This window comes from Crocodylus siamensis, chromosome 6 (assembly GCF_052110815.1).
Source record: "Crocodylus siamensis isolate JL-2025a chromosome 6, ASM5211081v1, whole genome shotgun sequence".
NCBI lineage: Eukaryota > Metazoa > Chordata > Crocodylia > Crocodylidae > Crocodylus > Crocodylus siamensis.
The window spans coordinates 54,924,988-54,944,991 of NC_143400.1; the positions used below are offsets into that span (position 1 = coordinate 54,924,988).

Consider the following 20,004-nt stretch of genomic DNA (forward strand, 5'->3'; position numbering starts at 1 on the left):
GTACTCTGGCTTCCACATTAACCCCTTGACCCCAAGTGCCCTCTGAAACTTTCAACCGCTCTGGTCCCCTCCACAACAAGACCCCAGCCCTTCCCTCCACCCCTCCTGAGCTTCCACATGGCTTTGCCAGTCCCCAAAGCCCTGGTTGCTCCTCCACGCTCTTCTGCTTCATCAGCTCTGCTCCCACGAGGCCTGCAGCCCTCTCCTGCTCCGGGAAGGCCCGGGCTAGGACCCATCCTCACAGGACCCTTTACTCCCCGGTTGTGGCCAAGGCAGGAAGAGTAGGGCCCTTCCTTGGGTGTGTTTCCTTGCAGGGAGCCAGCGTTGGGGCCGAGGTTGCCCTGTCGCTCTTGCCCGAACCCTCCAGGATCACCTTGGAGTCTCCAGGAATTAGATATAACTTGCGGGAGCCTGCTGAAAGTCACCCGGGAGATCAATGTTAGGGCATTCATTAAATCAAACATGAAAAGCGGAACCGATTGATACAGAAGTCCAGGAGGTTTTTTAAACGTAATAGTAACGTGCATTTGCCTTCCCGATGTGAAGTCCTTAATGTCATTATGCCATGTAATGAAACCTCCCGGAATAGACTCACCGAGTTGGGAGGCCGCCCCCCGCGAGCGGGGAAGGGGGCAGGTGCGGCGGGGCGCTGTCCCGCGCGGCGGGCGCTCCAGCCCCTGCCCCCGGGCGGCCTCTCCCCGCCCGCCTGCCTGCCTCTCCCTCTCGCTCTCTCCCCGCATGCATATGCATGCCTCTCCTCCCTGTGACGTCGCAGCAGTCCCGGGGTGAAAGCCGGAGCCGCTCCGGCCCCGCCAGTGAGGCTGTGAATGACTGAGCAGCGGCAGCCGCCGCCCGAGCAGCATCACTGCCCCGCCGCCGCCGCCGCCGCCCCTGCGAGGCAGCCGGAGGGCGAGGCCGGCGGAGCCCGCAGGAGCCGCCGCCGCCGCCGCCGCCGCGGGGGATTCTCCGGCGGCGCCAGCGCCAGCGCGAGCGGGACCCGGAGCCGGAGCCGGTGCCACCCGCCCGCGGGAGGATGCCGGGGCTGGGCTGGCGGCTGACGCTGCTGCTGCTGCTGGCGCTCGGCAGCCTCCGCGCCGCGAAAGGTGGGAGCTGCGCGCCGGGAAGTTTCCCAGCCGCGTGCGGGGGGCGGCGGCCGCGGGGAGGGGACGGGGCGGCGGGGCCAGCGCCCTCCGGGGGCGGGGGCGCTCGGTCCTGGCCGAGCCCCGCGCGCTCCGGGGCAAAGTTTGAGGCGGCCGGAGGAGGGAGCCGCGGGGCCCGCGAGGCTGGACGGGCACTCCGGGGCCGGGCCGCCGCTGCATCAGCCGCCCCGCGGCGAAATGCTTACTCATGTGGCGGAGGTGCCTCGCAGCCGGGCGGGAAGCACCGGCCGGGGCCGCGTCTCGGCCTCCCGCCCGGCGGGACGCGGCAGCAAGAGCCGCGTGGCGCGGGGAGGCGGGTGCTGCCCGCCTTCAGCACCTGGCGGGGCCGCGGGTCGGCACCGGCCCTGCCCAACTTGTTGACTGCAACTCTTTTGCTGCGGGCGGAGGCGCGGCAGGACCGGGAATGGAGCGGCGGAGGCGGGAGGTGTTTCCCAGGACGTCCCCGTTACCAGTACATCCTGGTTAGCGCAGAGAGGGGGTCCTGCTGTGCGTGTGGGCCGGCCGCTGAGGGCTCTGGCTGCCAAGCAGACCAGGGCCCGAGGGAAGGGGGCGGCAGCGACGTGTTCTGCGAAGCCCGGGATCCCCCGGACCGTCCCGGGGGCTGTCTCTGTTCCCCCTCTTTGCCAAAATGGACTGCTGGAAGTTCGTTTACGCTTATTTCTTCAGTAACTTGCTTTTCATGTGGACCTGCCCCTTGGCGATCTCTGTGTGTAAGCCTGGTCCGTTTTGGCATTTGTGGTCTGGTTCTCTAGATGATCTGATTGCTTTGCTTGACCTGGTTTTTTCCTTGCTGTCCTGTCCTAACTCTCTCTATAAAGGAAGCCCCTCAGTGAAGGGAAGCTGAAGTTTTGAAAACTTTCGCTTCAGTTTGCTTCCATGTAACTTAAAAGTAATCTGCTTTCTCTTCCTTCCTGTAAGAAATCTTGTAATTTACCGTATTTGAGTGTGGGGAGCCTTTTGTGACTGTATTAGAGCTGCACTCGTGTCAGTCCCAGTTCAATATGAAGCTAATCGTTTTTGGAGAAAAGATTGCCTGAAAATAACCTCTCAACACACAGAAATAGTATAAGATCCCTTCAGACATATAGTAAGGGACTTGATACTTCTATTTGCAATTCAGTGCATGCTTCTTGGTCCCCGTGGTATGCAATGTTTTCAGGACAAATAACACTGATGCATAATAACCAACAAGAGTGTGTATTTTAATATGAGGATTTTATCCTCCTCCTCTTACCTACATAACATGTGCTTTAAGATAATCAGTTCTTGTTGTAGATCTTTTCTTCTGGTAAATATTCCAGATTTCATTCGTTCTTAGGTGTGTTTTTAAAATGTGGTAGGTAGTTCAGCAGTCTGGCACATCTGAATTCTTTTTGTAAAGGCTTCTACTTTCCATTTAACCACTGGAGGGCTGCAGAGAGCATTTTTGTACAGCAGTAACTTTAAAAATAAATATTTAATGATAAAAAATAGACATTTTAATGACACTTTTGTTGGTATTTAACATTGCTTGGATTTTCCTTTACGGCTTTGCATGCATTTCTGGATTTAAAGTTTGACATCAGCTGAGGATAAAATATAGGAGAATAAACTACCATATCTTAATATCTAATACATTTAGTATCTGATATACTTGTCTCTGAAGCTCTGACTTGCATTCCCATCAATAAAGTGTGGAAAAGCAGTGTTTGTGTGACTAAGAACCTTGTGTTGCTTTCTTCTTTCTCAATATATTTCTGCATGGGACTAAAAAGACTTATACATAGAATTAGTTAAAAAGCTTGCTAGTGTAACACTGGCGTTGGTTGCTATCTTGAAGCTGTATGCTTTCTGACTTGAGGCACATGTAAGATGTCATGTACGCCTCTTGCATTCTGTTCATCTTACTAGGGGGTTAGCACAGGCAATCTATAAAATGAAACTCAGAACAGTAACTGTATCTCAGCTGTTTTGGTGTCACACTACTCAGATGTTTATATTAAAATACATGAGTTTGGGAACTAGAGGAGGATCACTGAAATCAGCAGTCTCTCTTTGGGTTGTTCATTAGTAGGGCTGCCTGGAAAAGGATGGGTCTGTTATGCAAAAAAATCCCAAAACAAAACCATCTTCCCCTCCCCCAAAACAAAACCCCTGGAGGTTCCAAACTGATATTTGTTCTGATGTGGAATGAAGTCAAGACCTTTTGAAATGCTTCATGAAGGGACAAAAGGGAGGATATCCAGTATAGGTAATAGCCCAGTGCCCTGGGTTCTTAGCTAGGATGTTGGAGCCTGAGGTTCAAGTCCTTTTGCTGCTTGGTTATAGAACAGTGCTGGACCTTGGTTTTCTGCTTCTCAGTAGAGTGGTTTAACGCACTAGGCTGCTGGCTGTTCTTTGACCTTACTTGCTGTGCTCTTTGGACCTGATGTTCTGTCTTGGACCCAAAAAGCTTTCTTGATTTAAAATTTTCATCAAAATTGATGTTTTTCCATAAAACATTTCAGTTTTAGTGCAATGGCACTTTTCAACAGAAATGTTTGATTTCCTCCTCCCCCACCACCCCATTTTGAAGGACTTGGAGGTTTCCTGTAGATAGATTAAGATACCTACTTCTACATCATATCTGGAAGCCCTAGAATCTCATCCCTAATGTGGCCTTCAGTTGTATAACATACATAGCATTTTCCAGCAGATCTTATTACACTAGCACATATGGCCACAAGCAGGAACAAGTGAAAATCTATTTGCAGTTTCCTACCTTTCTCTCCATCTCCACAAATGTGCACATAAATCGGATCATTAAAATTATTTATTATCTCTTTTAATATTCGTTTATTAAACTGCTCAACCAAGCTTAACAAAGATTGCCAAATCCAAAATGCCTTGTGGAATCTAACTAGTTGCATATTGGAGCTCAGCTCTCATGATATCTTGCAGCAGCATTAAACATCACTTTCATCCTAATTTAAGTACACCAGCAGGCATTTCAGTGATGTGAATAACTAGGATCATATTTGATAAAAATTAAATTAGTTACATATGCAAAACTTGCAGCCTTAGTCGTATAGGATGTTTCCAAATCAATAGAACATCCGGTCCCACTTACCAAGTCTGTTATCTGAATACATCTAATGTGACTATCAGCGATATTCAAACAAGTAGCTCAGAGACACAGACTATTTTACTTAAACACATAAAGTCTGGACGCTCCCCACCCTCCAGCAAAATTGATGGGAAGATCCCAATTTCTAAATTAGTCAATAAGATCTACACAATATATTAACATGATGAATTTGAAGCTGTATTTTAAATTGTTTTAGTATCCTAGATATTAGTCTGACACTCTCCAAGTAAGTTCAAAGTGTTCTTACCTATGTAGAATAGAAGCAGCTCTTTGATTCCCGTATACAAAACATTACAGACAGCATGGATACCTTTATTAGAAACAAAGATTTCGAGTCAAGTAGCCTATTAATCTACTTTTGATGCTGCTGCCAGCTTGCCATGGGACCTTGGATGATCACTTAAACACTTTGTCACCGGTAAAGTTAACAAACACTGCCTCAGCTTCCTCACCGGTAAAGGTCTGAAGCACTTTGAGATAGTTTCATAGTTTCTAGGGTCGGAAGGGACCTGAGCAGATCATCTAGTCTGACCCCCCGCCATGGCAGGAAACAATACTGGGGTCAAATGACCCCAGCAAGATGTTCATCCAACCTCCTCTTAAAAACCCCCAGGGTAGGAGCCAGGACCACCTCTCTTGGAAGTTGGTTCCAGACCCTAGCCGCCCTGACCGTGAAGTAGCGCCTCCTGATATCTAGCCTAAACCTACCCTCTGCCAGCTTGTGACCGTTATTCCTGGTCACTCCTGGCAGTGCTCGGGGGAACAGTGACTCCCCCAGTGCCTGCTGATCCCCCCTGACTAGTTTATAACAGGCCACTAGATCCCCCCTCAGCCTTCTCTTTTGGAGGCTGAACAGGTTCAGGTCCCATAGCCTGTCCTCATAGGGCCTGCCCTGCTGTCCCCTGATCATGCGAGTGGCCCTCCTCTGGACCCTCTCCATGCTGTCCACATCCCTCTTGAAGTGCGGTGCCCAGAACTGGATGCAGTACTCCAGTTGCGGCCTGGCCAGTGCCACATAGAGGGGGAGGATCACCTCTTTGGGCCTGCTTGAGATGCATCTGTGGCTGCATGACAAGATACGATTGGCCTTCCTGACTGCCTCCCCACACTGCCGGCCCATGTTCGTCTTGGAGTCAATTATGAAAAAGATTCTCAAAAGTCAACTCCTACAAGCACCAGGTTTATAAAACTGCATGATTGCAGAATCAGAACTTTCAGAAAACTAAAAACGGTATTTGATGCTACTTGTATTGTTTAGGAGAATCATAGTATTTAGTTGATTTCTTTGAGCCTAGCTAGAATTGATGCTGCATGTCCTGGTTGTATTAAATAGTTGCCATATTTTGCATCCATTCCACTCCTACTCTGTTCCCTGGAATATCACCAAAACTGAGACCTGCCACTTGGTGCTTTCATCCAAGGCTGTCTGTGCACTTCAAATACATGCATGGAGAATGCAGGAGCCATTAGGTAGTCAGTATAGATGGGGCAATGAATCATCACTTGTCTCTTTCAAAGTGGCTATCCTCATGGGAACTCATGGAGATGTTTGTAGCTGGGTGGGTCTTGTCTCCAAATGTCACCCTAGTACCATGGCAGGATGGCTACAATCTGCTTGCTTACATTTTTAAAGATTAGTCCCTACTAGATAGGAAAGCCTGAAGTTGAGAGCTATTGTCACCATGTTTTAGTTGTTTACTATCAGGGAAAAATACTTAACTGGAAAAATATATTGATGGTTCAGTCCTTCTTCACAACCTTTAGATACTAAAATGAAAGCAGAGTGTGAAAATTCGTTCCCTGTAATTATAGCTTGGTCCTATGGTAAGAACATATCCAATGACTGCTTCAGTGTTCTCAGAAAGAAGATTCATGGTGTTATTGAATACCAGAAAGAACATCTGACATTAGTTCCGTTCATCCCAATGAGGGCAGTAAAGTTGTCTCATGCATTTTTTTTCTATGTTAGGTGGTGATAGAGTATTTGGTAAGATATTTGTAAAAGTCTTATCCCAGCTTTCAAGAGCCCTTCTCTTTGCCCTATTTGTTAAACTCTACATTCCGTGTCTCTTGCATTCTAATCTCCATCCTATTTTACTTGCTTTTAATTGGTTTTCTTTCTTTGCTTTAATGAGATACAAAAGGGATATGGTGAAGAAAAAGGCAAATATAGTGTGCTTAGTACACACAGGGCACATCTACACATGTGCTTTAATGTGCAGTAGCCTATTTTACTGTGCATTAAAGTGTCATGTAAAAAAACATGCAATTATGTTAATGTGCAGTAAAATAGGCTACTACACATTAAACATCACTTTAAAAACATGCTTTTGGTACTGCTCAGTAGGGCTGCCTAATGCGCATTTATTTAGTATCTCACATCAGAAGTACTACATTTAATGCACATAGGAAAAGTGCATTAATGCATGTGTAGATGTACCCACAGAGCAGCTGAGTAGAATAGCTAGTACAAGGGGGGCCACTGTGTAGCATGTAAGCAGAATACAGAGTAGATTGGGTAGGGAGCTGAAGGCAGGAAACAGAATGCTGAGTAGCAGATCAGGTAGAGAGTATAGGGAAGGACGGGGCTGATCTTATGTGTGGGCAATGTGTACGACCTCCCAGGATGCCATGGTCAGGGGAGTGCCACACATATGCACACACGTGTGAGCAGCCTGCACTCTCAGCCATGCTCTGTACCCACCCCACCCTAGCCGATCCCCGCCTCTGGCAGGAGGAGTGGTGCCCAGCCCAGCCTACCCCCTGCTTCCAGTCTCTCCTGAGAAGGAACCAGGTTGGGCATGTGCAGGGAGGATGGTGCCACTCCAGTCCGTCCACCTTGTTTCCGCACAGCAGCAGTAGTGCCTGCCCCTGGGGAAACAAGGCTCCTGATTCAGCTCAGCAGCTTCCCCGGGGCTTTAGTTCTGAAAATTTTGCTAATACTACTATATACTTAAACACAAAGAAAGGGCACCAAAATACAAATTTACCCAGGGTGCCATTTTCCCTGAGGCTGGCCTTGGGGAAGGAAGCAGAAAGCAGAGCAGCAGATCAGGCAGCAGAAGGGGTTTGAAATGGCACTCAGGAAAGGTGCTGGCTTATTTGTGTCATACCTGCCAATAAGGTTGGCCCCCTTTAGTCTGGTACATGTTAAATGTGGAAACTTCTCCATGCCTTACAGATAATAAGAAAGTGAAAAAATAAAATGTTTCTGCAATGTGTACAAGTTGCTAGGATCATGTGTTACTCCCCTGGTCACAAAGTCCTTCTGGTAGCTGTGGTAAATAAGAGATTACTAATCTACACAATATTTTTCATAAAATGTAATGTCGCGCAATTCATTTAACAATTGGTTTCCCCCAAAACAAAAACAAACAAATCCTTACAAACACCAAGCAAGAATTCTGAGCAATTCCAGCTGGAGACTTCAGGGGACAGTAATAGAGATCAGGAAGTTTATGTTTGGAAGATATGATAAAGTTTGTCAGCCTTCATGCTCAGCATGAAATTCAGATTACCATGAAAGGTCAGTATAGAAGACAGTGATGTAGGGCTAGGAGAGGAGATGCCACAATAGGCATGAGTACAGATTACCAGACAGATATTTGACACTAGCCTCACTGCTTTTTCAGCTAGTTAGAAACCCTTAGGAACTATAAAACCTGTAGTCAATGAAGGTAAAGTAACCTGCTTGGCCTAGTGCACACTGGAGTATCCTGACAAAGGTTCTCTTTTGAGTTGAAAAATGTCCAGGTCATTTGAGAACTTGAAGATGGCTTTTTTTCTACAAACCTGGAATACCCATAAAACATAGGAAAGGACAATAAATACCATAATGATGCTGGTGACAAATCCTGTAATGGATGTGATGAGGGAGAAAAAAAGATAGTCTGTCTGGTTGCTGGGGTTAAAAATAGCTGAGCTGTGAATTAGTCTTTCAGGAGAACACTAAACCAGAGCATGTGGAAAATGGGAGACAAATAAGAAAAAACATAATAAAGATGAAAGGAAAAAGATAAACGTTAGTACCTAGTGGAAAAAAGACAAGATTAATATGAAAACAGAAAAAAAAAGAAATGTGGGATCTCATTTACAGTTGGATCTCATTCAGTTTTTCTATATTACTTTGTTGTGATTATTTAAATTAAGAAATACAAATGTGTCTTCAAATTAAGAGATGGAATTGGTCTGGAAGACATTCAAAACGTATTGAAGTAGACTGATATCAGGCCTTTAAGAGAGTCAATGGTGTGTATATTGCTCTAAACAAAAGTACATTTACCTGTCTGTCACATTTTAAGATGCAAGAAATAAATCAAACGCTTATCTTTGCAACTGTATCCTCATATGTCTCTCTGGGCTTCCTGTTACTTTCTGCACCAAAACACAGCATCATATATAGATGCATAGTAGGTATTTTTATATTATTTATACACATATCTACCTGTAATTGTGTGTGTAAGAAATGGCTTAAATCTGAACAAAAAACTCAAAATACATTGTGTACCTCAAAATGCATTGTGCAAATCTCATTAATTTGTGTGTAAATTCTTGTACAAAAATACTTGGATGAGAATTGTGGATTCAGAGGATATGTTTAGCTGTAGTTCTTTTTTTTCCTTTGGAGTAGTCTTTTCAACTGAAAGCATGAAACTGCAAGTATTCTTTTAGTGCTGTTTAAATCTTGGTAAATTCTAGTCAGGTAATACTGTATCCTCTAAACTGTTGGGTAATTTCATTTGGAAGGCTTGTGTTTTTGTTTTCATTTTTTGTTAATCATTTCATTTAAACATGATAATAACTAAACCCCGGCGGAGAGAACCTAGTGCATTTCATTGTGTGGCATCAAAGGCCTGTATACTACTTGGTTATGAAGTTTTCTCCTCTTTCAAATTGTACATTTTCTAGTTAGAGGCCAGCCCCTAACTAAGAAATAAAAATGGAGATGTTGCTGCTTGAAGAAGATACATGTAAAAATAGACGTCTCATGCTTTGTTCAGGGGGAATTGGCTGTAAGTAGATGCGTTTTTTCTGTGTATATTAGTGAATTATGCATACATGGTTAAATGTTGCTTGCTGTTGTCAACATAAGGAAAAAGTTGCAGAAGATATATAAACCGTCAAAAATTGAGATATCAGAAACAAAACCATAGACAGATTCTTAATAAGTTTAGTATTTTAAAAGCTAGACAGTTTCATTTTTGGTTTTGCTATCCACAGTTCTCAATAGCAAGAATTTTTAAAAGAGCCCAAAGGAACTAAACTCCTAAATTCTAATGAGTTTTTTTTAATGGGATTCAGATTCCTAATATCCTTTGGCTGCCTTCAAATTCCTACCCACAGAAGTTCTGTCTTTCTAAAGTAATCCATGAGATCCAAAACACTCCCTTTCTATAGAGCCAAATCCCAGTCCCTGCCTCTTCTGTTTAGCAAGGTCCCTAGGTGCTATTTGAGGTGCCAGGACTGTGTAGGTAGGGGAACATGTGCAAGATGGGTTCATTTTTATTTTTGTTCCCCTTAAATCAGATCATTCTTTGGATATTCCAGCTGAGGGGCAAGTTGCATGCATGGCTAGCTGAGCAAATGTGTCCCTTACAGCTCTTAGACTCTGTAACAGGATCCAGTCTATTATCTTGCCAACATAGATTCTAAATTAAATTTATTAGCTGGGTGTAATTAATCTGTTCAGTTTCAATATATGTTCATCACCTTTGTCTGTACAATGACTGCTAAGGGTGGCCCAGTGTGGCCATGTAGATGCCTAGGAATTAGTGTTACTATTTTATATGGGTTCTTGGTGTTTGGTATTTATGGGTGAAATCCTAGCCACAGAGGGTGCTTGTGCACATGACAAAAATGTCACTTTGTCTGGCTTAATAATGTCACACTTTACATGTGTATCCTGGGTTGTACTCCAAGATGTACCCCCTCCCCAACTGAAGGGATCAGATCAGGTGCACAAGCATGGCAGGAGGTATAGGGACCCTCCTTCCCCTATAGAGCAGAGCCAGACTACTAATGGGGACTTAACCATATACCTTTTAATGAGAAAAAACTGTAGTGGGAACATAACACTACAATGCCCCAAGGGGGCAGGATTCAATAAAGGTTAGGCACTTAAAACCATACACATATTTATCCAGTTGATGAAAGACAGGCATAACAAAATATAAAACACAAACAGCAGAACAAACAATACTGGTTGGTGAAATATAAAATGTGCAAAATACAAAATGTCAAATAACAAGAAATATAGGGCCTAGGTACCTGGAGGGGGAAAAAGAGGGGAGACACAAGGATCCCTTTCCACTGCAACAAGAATTTCTCCCTGTCACTTCACTCACCCCAATTCATCTCAGCTGGGACCTGAACTCAGATCTCCCACATATCAGGCAGAAACTCTGCTCCAAGCTGCTAGGGGTTTTGACCTTCCAGGAGGCTGACTCACATTGAGCTGCCTGGCCTCTTGCTGGAGCTGGGGAGCCTCTCCTGCTGGCTGCAGCCTCTCGTAGAGGTATCTTGGAGCCTAGCGAGGGAGCCTCTCTTGCCAGCCACATGCGATGCTGCTGAGGGTCCAACTGCTGCTTGCAGGTCCCACTCCTTCAGGTTCTTCTGAGGCAACTGCTCCTGCCCTGCTGGCCCAGTTCTTGTCAGCTCTTTGAAACATCTTCCTCGTGGTCCCTTGCTGGTCTTTTTTGAGTCAGCCTCGCTGCTCATTTTAATCCCCTTCAGGTGACCCAAGGGGCCAATCAGGGGACATGGAGGGTGAGTCTCTGGGGCCTGACTGGGGAAGAAAGGAATCCCAAGCCCTCCAATCATCTTTTGCACTTTCAAAACCCCTGAGCCAAATAATTACCAGCTAGCCCATCACACATGTTCAAGAGTTTTGGGTTTTTTTAAAAATGACTTTGCATCATTGCAAACTAAACTACATCTGGATGGAGTTTAGTTTGCAAAGATGCATTGCAGCTGTGAGGTTTGGGCCCCTCGCTGCTTCTGCCTTCAGCAGGCCTAGCTCAAGGCAGAAGTAGTGAGGGGCCTGATCCTTTTTTTGGTGGAATCTGCCCACCTCTGCCATGGCCGGGAGTGAGCTGCTGGTGGGCCCCAGGGCCACCTGGGGGGGCTGCTAGTGGGCTGGGTACTGCCCCAGCTTGAAGGTAGGACCTGGCCTGATCCAACTCTTCCCTGACCCCAAGCTGGCTGGGGCAGCACCTGGCCTGCTGGCAGCTTGCCCAGGTGGCCTTGGTGGGTCACCACCACTATGGAGGGAAGGACTGGGGCCCCCTCCGCCCCTTGGGCTGCTTGGCTTGCCGGCAGCTCACCCCTTGGCTGCTGGCAGGCCTCAACAAAAAAACAAAACAAAAAAAGGATTGGGCTTCTTGCTGTAACCTGATAGAAAATGTGAAATGGTGAATTTTAATTAAATCCCCCGTTTCAATTTAGGGGGCATAGAATGCAACCTTGCGGATTAAACCCCTATCACAACCTTGCGGATTAAACCCCCTTCAATAGGTACAAGCGCCTATTAAAATCAATAGGAGTTTTGCCATTAACTTCAGTGGGACCAGGATTTACATGTAGTTATATTTCTCTATGCAAGAACAAAACAATTCTTCCATCGTTGCAAAGCTTTTTATGCTATTGTAAATTCTGACCTGCTGTGAGTCCAGCAGGTCAGAATTTACCCTTTTTGCACTGGCCCCAGTGTGACTCTGTACATGTCTACTCTGCTTACTGATTGTACTATGGAATGCCTTGGTGAGGCATAGCATACATGCACGGGCTACTACAGCTCCCCAAAATGTATGTAACTGACCTTACTTCAGCACTGTGTATGTGCCAGAAGCGTTCTGTTTGAGGTGTGTTCACCCTTGTATGTGCAGCACCTTGCAAGGACAGCCACATTCTCCCCTTTTGGTGTTGTAGTACAGGTTTACCATGCTTTGCTATCGGGTTGCCCGATATAGTCAGAAGGCAGTTGAGACCTGTGGGAACAGTTCATTTTTTCTGTTGTTTTTGCCTTTCCGAAGCTAGTTCCCATCTAATTTGAGAAAATTAAATGAAGTGTTGACCCTGGTAGCTATCTGATAGGTTAAAGTGTAGACCTTGAAAACATTTTTGACAAGTTAACCCAGCTTACCTGAAGTAGCTACTTTTGCTACTGTTTTCCCTCAGTTCCTTTCTGTTGCTAGTTAAGCATTCTCAGAATGGTAATAAAATAGCAGCACTGTAATTTCATAAAATCTCAATTATGTACATATTGTCAAACTGATTTTTTTCTCCTTTAATCAGACTACTGACCTAAAATCATGGATGTAGGATAAACATAATGTTTGTGGGCTTTTTAAAAAAAAATGGTCTATACGAGTAACACTTCATCTCTCTAAATGTTGCTATTGTATAAATATCATTAGGGTAATTAAAATGAAGTGGCACTTCTCTCTCCTATTTCAAGAAAATTGCAATATAATGTAAATATCAGGCTTATGTTTGTGGGAAGACCATAATAAGTTTAAAAGGAATTTATGGCATTGCCATTTCTAATGGCTTTCATCACAAGCCTTGTGATATTTAGTGTTTCTTTTCTAAAATTTTAGTTTTTGGAATGAGACTTTATATAGAAATTTTGACGTTAAAAAAATAATAGAAAAAGATTCTTGCTATTTTTGTTTCAAATGCAGACTGAAAAAGTAACTGGCATACTTAAAAACTGGAGGGGAAATGAATCCTAAACTTAAAAATTTTAAAAATATTATGATTTTTTGTGAATGTGAATGCTTTTTTCTTTAGTATATAAATTAATGTTGAAAATCTGGTTCCATTTGGGGAAATGATGTAAAGTATGATTTATATTTGGGCTGCAATTCTGTAACCCTTAGTTATATTGGGGTATAAAATACTGTTCAATATAAGTTCCAAGGGTTCAGACTGTTGTTCAGAATTTGCTTTTTGTCACCTAAGGAATGGCTACCAAATATGGACAGGCAGAACAAAGTTAAAATATTGTTAAGACCATAAAGAAGAGAATGAAGGGGTGATTAACACAAAATGTTGGTTCTGGCATTTTTATTCCTCCAAGTTTACTGCCATAGGACAGAATGCACTAGATCTCTACGCAGTAATATTTATAAGGCAGTTGCATGGCAAGCTTTATTTAAAGTACATTTTTTGCTAAAGGACAGACTTAAAATACATCATAACTAAAGTTGAAGAACAACATCTTTGCCATTGTTGCCATTCTCGGAAGAAGAAATGGACCTTGGTCTTGCTTAACATAATCTGGAACACTCTTATTGTAAACTGAGATCTAGAGACTAAAAGCAGCATGACTTATGCTGTGTGTTTTAGAAAGTCTGTATTATCCAAGTGGTTCATAAGTTCTGTCTGAGATCGAACAGTCTCACACTGTAGATTTGGTGTCAGGAAAAAGAAAACCACATGGTCATGTGGTTAGGCTTTATTTAATGGTTTTCTTCCTTAAAACCAATTTAAACAGAACAAATGGGTGTATAAAAAATGTAAACCTCAGAGAACAATTGTTTCATTGTTTACTGCAGTTAAAGATAGGTAGTCTTAGGCAGACAAATTGTTTTGGGTATTATAGTTTAATGGTAACAGTTCAAAGCTTATTTTGGGCAACGTCAGTGGTGAAAAATTCTCTTTTGATTTAACAAATTGCCAACTTGTAGGTTAGACTATTTTCACTGGAAGGTTTTGATGCTGATTGTTTTTCCAATCAAATATTAATTGATTTGCACATTAAAATAGGTGTTCTACTACACAGAGCTATTGTCTATTCACAAAACTAAAATCTAAACTTTAGTTCTCAGTATAAAAACTTAAGTGCATGCAAAATGACACTTTGAGTAAACGATTAATAATATTATACCAATATCATTGAATAATTTTTCCAGTTACTTTTTGGCACATTTCCAGATATTTGAAAAATAATTTTTTTTCAGTTCAGTTTTCTGAAGTATACATTAAGTATAGAAGAACTTTCATGGTCAGATTTAAAAACATGTAATTAGAACAAATAGATCCACAGTTGGCATAAATTAGCATTATTCCATTGACTTCAGTGGACCTGTGCTATTTTATATCAGCCAAGGGTCTACCCCATTATACAGGGCACTACTGACCAGAAAGATTAAGAACGCATATAAGAAGCTTCCAGTGAACAGTTCCCTGTGGGTTGTTTTTTTCCCCCTCTTAAGCCTGTTCAGCCTGCCAGAACTGCTGTTTGGACAGATCTCTGGGTTTTTGCTTGTGTGTATGCTACACCAATACAACAAAGATCTGTTTGTAATATGCTTCACTTCCTTCTTTAAAATCTTAACTTGGATTCAAAAGATGCCAAAATTCACCTTAAACTGTCTAGCTGTGAGTCAAATTAGTGGTGACATGTACCCTTAAGCAATAAGCACAGCAGATCAGGATGCTCTGCTGTGTCCATTTCCAGATTGTAAATCCTACACTTAACACACAACTAATGCACACATGCTTGGTTAAATTTGTTCCTGTTCAGAAGGTGACATGCAGTATTTGTTAGGATACAGGTGCAACAAAATATAATTTTAGATGGTCAGTCTTTATAATACTGCCTTTTGAGAGAAGGCTTTACACACATGTGCACACAACTTTTGACAGTGGTATCACATTGGTGCCACGTTCCTTTCCAGAGCGGAGCACCTCTCTTGATACTTAGAAAATACAGTGCTTGAATAAGCAAGTGGGAAGACATGGGGTTCATGTATGTTTGGAAGCTTGTTAAGAATTTATGGAGTGTCAAAATGTATCTGATATGCCCACAGCCACTTAGTAAGTTGGTGTTACTGACATTATCAGAGGGACAGTTTCAAGGACAAAAGAGTCAGAGAGAGATAAAAATTCAAGTTGTATATACCCTAAGAAGTGAAGGTATTAGAAAAGTTTATTAAAGAGGCCATCCTTAATGGACTGGCCAATGCCAACATCCTGAGAGATAGCCAGCACAGGTTGTTGCGAGTAGGGCTTGCTTGATGTGAGGGAGTGGGGCTTAGGAGCGGCCGTGAACTCCCTAGCGCCCCACTACCATCACGTTAGGGTGGACTAGGCACCCTCGAATCCTCACCCGCCACGACTTTGCTGTTTAATAGGTTAAATGGGAGGCTACCTTCGTTCCCCTAGTGAACGGTATGTGTGTTCTTGCCCCTACTCCAAATGGGGTGCCTCTGTGTGCCCCTTCCTTAAGGGGTATGCGTGCCTCCAAACCTCCCCTTTAGCACGCCCCAAGCCTTGCAGCTGTTCCGTGGGACGTTGTACGGTCCCCTGCCCCTCAGGTGCTCTCCCTCTGGCACCCTGGGCTCGTCACTCACCTAGCGCCCCCTGGGCCGGGCTCCTACCCACCGGCCTGCTACTGGTGCCCCGGGCCTGTCTCGCCGCTGTCCGGCTACTACCGGCAACCCTGGGCCTGGCTCATCTCGGCCGCCCTGTTACCGGTGCCCCTGGGCCTGGCACGTAGCCGCTGCCCTGTTACCGGCGCCCCTGGGCCTGGCACGTCTTCCTCGACCTACTATTAACTCCGATGTCCTGCCACTGATAAATATCGAATTGGGCTCAGGCAGCCGGAGCCTTACCTGGCCTCCCCGACCCTGCTGGGTCTTTGCAAGAATCCTGGGTTGGGCTCAGGCGGCCAGAGCCTTACCTGGCCTCCCCGACCCTACTGGGTCTTTGCCAAGAATACCGGGTTGGGCTCAGGTGGCCGAAGCCTTACCTGGCCTCCCCGACCCTACTGGGTCTTTATCAATCTGAGTCTGCCCCACTCTGGGGCCTGTGCCGCACCTCTCGTGCCCGCCGCCCCACTCTGGGGCCTGTGCCGCACCTCTCGTGCCCGCCACTCCACTCTGGGGCCTGTGCCGCGCCTCTCGTGCCCGCGGCCCCACTCTGGGGCCTGTGCCGTGCCTCTCGTGCCCGCCGCCCCACTCTGGGGCCTGTGCCGCGCCTCTTGTTCCCGCCGCCCCACTCTGGGGCCTGTGCCGCGCCTCTCGCAGCTGGGGCTACAACCCCTACTCAGCAAGCGCCCTCCTGGCACTCCTTATGCTGTGCCTGCTGTGGCACTGTGCCCCTAATGGGCACCAGGAACCCCCAAGCTGCTGGGGAATCCCTGTGAGGCCTCCTTACACCCCTACAGCCTCACCCGGTCCTCCAGGGTAACTGTAACACAACGCAAGCCACCTGGCTTCAACATAAAACACAGAGCCTCCTGCTCATAACATAAACACTGAGCCCCACCAAGGCTCTCAAGCCTACCCCCCTTTAGGGCGTTCTTGTCCCCAGCATCATCGCAGCCAGTCAGCGTGGTAAGGCTGCAACTCCTAACTCAGGCCGCTCAGCTCAGCCGCAGAGCTCCTGCTCCTGCGGCAGTCAGAAGAGAACTGCTAGTCAGGCTCTGGCCTGGGCTGTTTATAAAGGCCCGACCCTGCCCCCTTCTGGCCACCTGACCTGCCTGGTTGCCCCAGCAACCGGCAGCTGGGCTGCCCCGGTGATTGGCAGCTCGCCTTACCTCATTCTCAGGCACAGAGCACCCCAGTGCCTCCATGAATCTCATTTCCTTCTATGACCAAGTGACCTATCACCTGGACAAGGGAGAAGAGATTGATGTCATATATCTTGACTTCAAAAGAGCCTTCGATCTGGTATCCCATGACCACCTCTTGGTGAAACTGGCCAATTGTGGCCTTGGGTCCACCACGATCCTTTGGCTGGGGAAATTGGCTCCGTGGTCAGACCCAGAGGGTAGTAATTGACGGTAGTCAATCATCATGGTGTCCTGTGACCAGTGGGGTCCCACAAGGCTCTGTCCTTGGACCCATGTTGTTCAACATCTTCATTAATGATGTGGACACTGAAGTCAGAAGCGGACTGGCCAAGTTCGCCGATGACACTAAACTTTGGGGCAAAGCATCCACGCCAGAAGACAGGCGGGTGATCCAGGCTGACCTGCACAGGCTCAACAAATGGGCGGACGAGAACCTGATGGTGTTTAACCTGAAAAATGCAAGGTTCTCTACCTTGGGAGGAAAAGCCTGCAGCATCCTTACAGGCTTGGTAGTGCTATGCTGGCTAGCACTACGGAAGAAAGAGACTTGGGAGTCATCAATGACCATAAGAAGAACATGAGCCTGCAATGTGATGCTGCGGCTAGTAAAGCAACCAAAATGCTGGCTTGAATCCATAGATGCTTCTCAAGCAAATCCCGGGACATCATTCTCCCATTGTACTCGGTCTTGGTGAGGCTGCAGCTGGAGTACTGCGTCTGGTTTTGGGCTCCACAATTCAAAAAGGATGGGGAGAAGCTTGAGAGAGTCCAGAGAAGAGCCACGCGCATGATCAAAGGTCAGGAAAACAGACCTTACGACGACAGGCTGAGAGCCATGGGGCTCTTTAGCCTGGAAAAGCGCAGGCTCAGGGGTGATCTGATGGCCACCTACAAGTTTATCGGGGGTTACCACCAGTATTTGGGGGAGCGCTTGTTCACCAGAGCGCCCTAAGGGATGACAAGGTCGAATGGTCATAAACTACTGCAAGACCATTTCAGGCTGGACATAAGGAAGAATTTCTTTACTGCCTGAGCCCTCAAGGCTGGAACAGCCTGCCATTGGGGATGGTTCAAGCACCTACTCTTGAACACCTTCAAGAGTAAATTGGATGCTTATCTTATGAAAAATAAGATTCTCAGAAAAAAACTAGGAGACCGTGGTGTTGATGCCTACACAGTCAGATGAGTCATTAAGTAGCTGGTGGGCTGCACCCAGACAGTGGTAGTGGATGGGTCTTATTTGACCTGGAGGGATGTGGGCAGTGGGGTTCCGCAGGTCTTGGTGCTAGGGGCTGTACTGTTCAACATCTTCGTCAGCGACTTGGATGAGGGGGTAGAAAGCACCCTGTTCAAATTTGCAGAGGACACTAAGATGTGGGAAGAAGTGGGCAAGCTAGAAGGAAGGAATAGGCTGCAGTCAGATCTAGACAGGTTACAGGGGTGGGCTGATGGGAACAGGATAGGGTTCAACACTGACAAGTGCAGGGTACTGCACCTGGGGAGGAAGAACCAGCAGCATACCTACAGGCTGGAGAACTCCATTCTCATCGGTGCAGAGGCAGAAAAGGACCTAGGAGTCATCACTGATGCCACAATGAACATGGGCCAACAAGGTGGTGATGCGGTCAGGAAGGCCAACCATATCTTGTCATGCATCCAGAGATGTATCTCGAGCAGGTCCAAGGAGGTGATCCTCCCCCTCTATGCGACACTGGTCAGGCCACAACTGGAGTACTGCATCCAGTTCTGGGTGCCGCACTTCAGGAGGTATGTGGACAGCATGGAGAGGGTCCAGAGGAGGGCCACCGGAATGATCAGGAGTCAGCAGGGCAGGCCCTATGAGGAGAGGCTATGGGACCTGAACCTATTCAGTCTCCACAAGAGAAGGCTGAGGGGGGATCTAGTGGCCTGTTACAGACTAGTCAGAGGGGATCAGCAGGCATTGGGGAGTTCCTGTTCCCCAGAGCACTCCCAGGAATGACTAGAAACAACAGACACAAGCTAGTGGAGGGTAGATTCAGGCTAGACATTTGGAGGCACTACTGCACTGTCAGGGCAGCTAAGATCTGGAACCAACTTCCAAGAGAAGCGGTGCTGGCTCCTACCTGGGGAGTCTTTAAAAGAAGGCTAGATGAACACTTGGCCAGGGTCATTTGACTCAGTACCTTTTCCTGCCACAGCAGGGGGTTGGACTTGATGATCTGCTCAGGTCCCTTCTGACCCTACCAACTATGAAACTATCTTGCTGGGATCCTATGACCTCAACTGACTTCCTGCCCTTTGGGCAGGGGACTGGACACGATGATCTTCTGAGGTCCCTTCCAGCCCTAATGAAATTTATGAAATAAGGTTTTGCTTGTGATTTGAGCAATTGGCAATTTGTGTAACAGAATCAAAGTCTCTTCCTCCCCATCCTTATATCGCCTGGGCCCAGCACGGTCCAATCACTGTCAGTTTCTTCTCTCGCGTGCACTAGAGGCCATAGCTCTGGCACAGGCGCTACTTCCAGGTTCACTCCCAGTCATCTAATATGGCTGCCTGGAGTAGCCATGACTTGAGTCTTTCCCCATTGTGGGGGGGTTTCCCGTCATTCCTGGGACCCTTTCCCTGTACCACCAGACAGACCTGTCTGCCTGCTCTTCCCAGGTGAGTCTTAGGTGAGTCTTCTAGCCATAGTGCGTTGTGGCTTGGCTCCAGGGACTGGAAGGTCTTGTGTGCAGCTTCTGCTCTGCTCAGACCTGTAGCAGGGACTGAGACTTGGCTCCCTGTTACAAACATAATCTGCTTTAGAAGTAAATGAAATTAGAGCACATAAAGGCACTTCAGTGCAGAATAAGTGAGGCCATACAGGGAAATATTCCATGGTAAAAATTCTTAATTGGTTATTCTGGGTTATTTGCATGTGCACAGTTGGAAATATATGGCAAAATGGCTCTCATGAAAAAGGAAAATGATACATATAGGATGAGAAGTTTTGGGAACCAAACTGTGAACCTTTGGGCTCAGATGTTGTTTCCAGGATTTATGCTTCCAACTTCCCATCAACAGTTTCAGATTGTGAGGAAATCAAGTGTTTAGCAAATCTGGGACCACAGCTGAGCTGGGAACCTTGGCATGCATTTGAGCCTAGATTCCCAGCACTCCAGCTCTTTGCTAGA

At 46.2% G+C, this 20,004-nt stretch overlaps 1 protein-coding gene across 1 annotated transcript in view; it reads left to right on the forward strand.

Moving 5' to 3' along the window:
- The first annotated feature begins 738 nt into the window (after nt 1-738).
- Nucleotides 739-20,004, forward strand: part of CLSTN2 (calsyntenin 2) — an 840,356-nt gene continuing 821,090 nt past the window's right edge. The window contains exon 1 of the mRNA XM_090056008.1: nt 739-1,103. Within this exon, the coding sequence (XP_089912134.1) occupies nt 1,034-1,103 (70 nt within the window). The 5' untranslated portion in view covers nt 739-1,033. The remainder of the gene's footprint in view (nt 1,104-20,004) is intronic.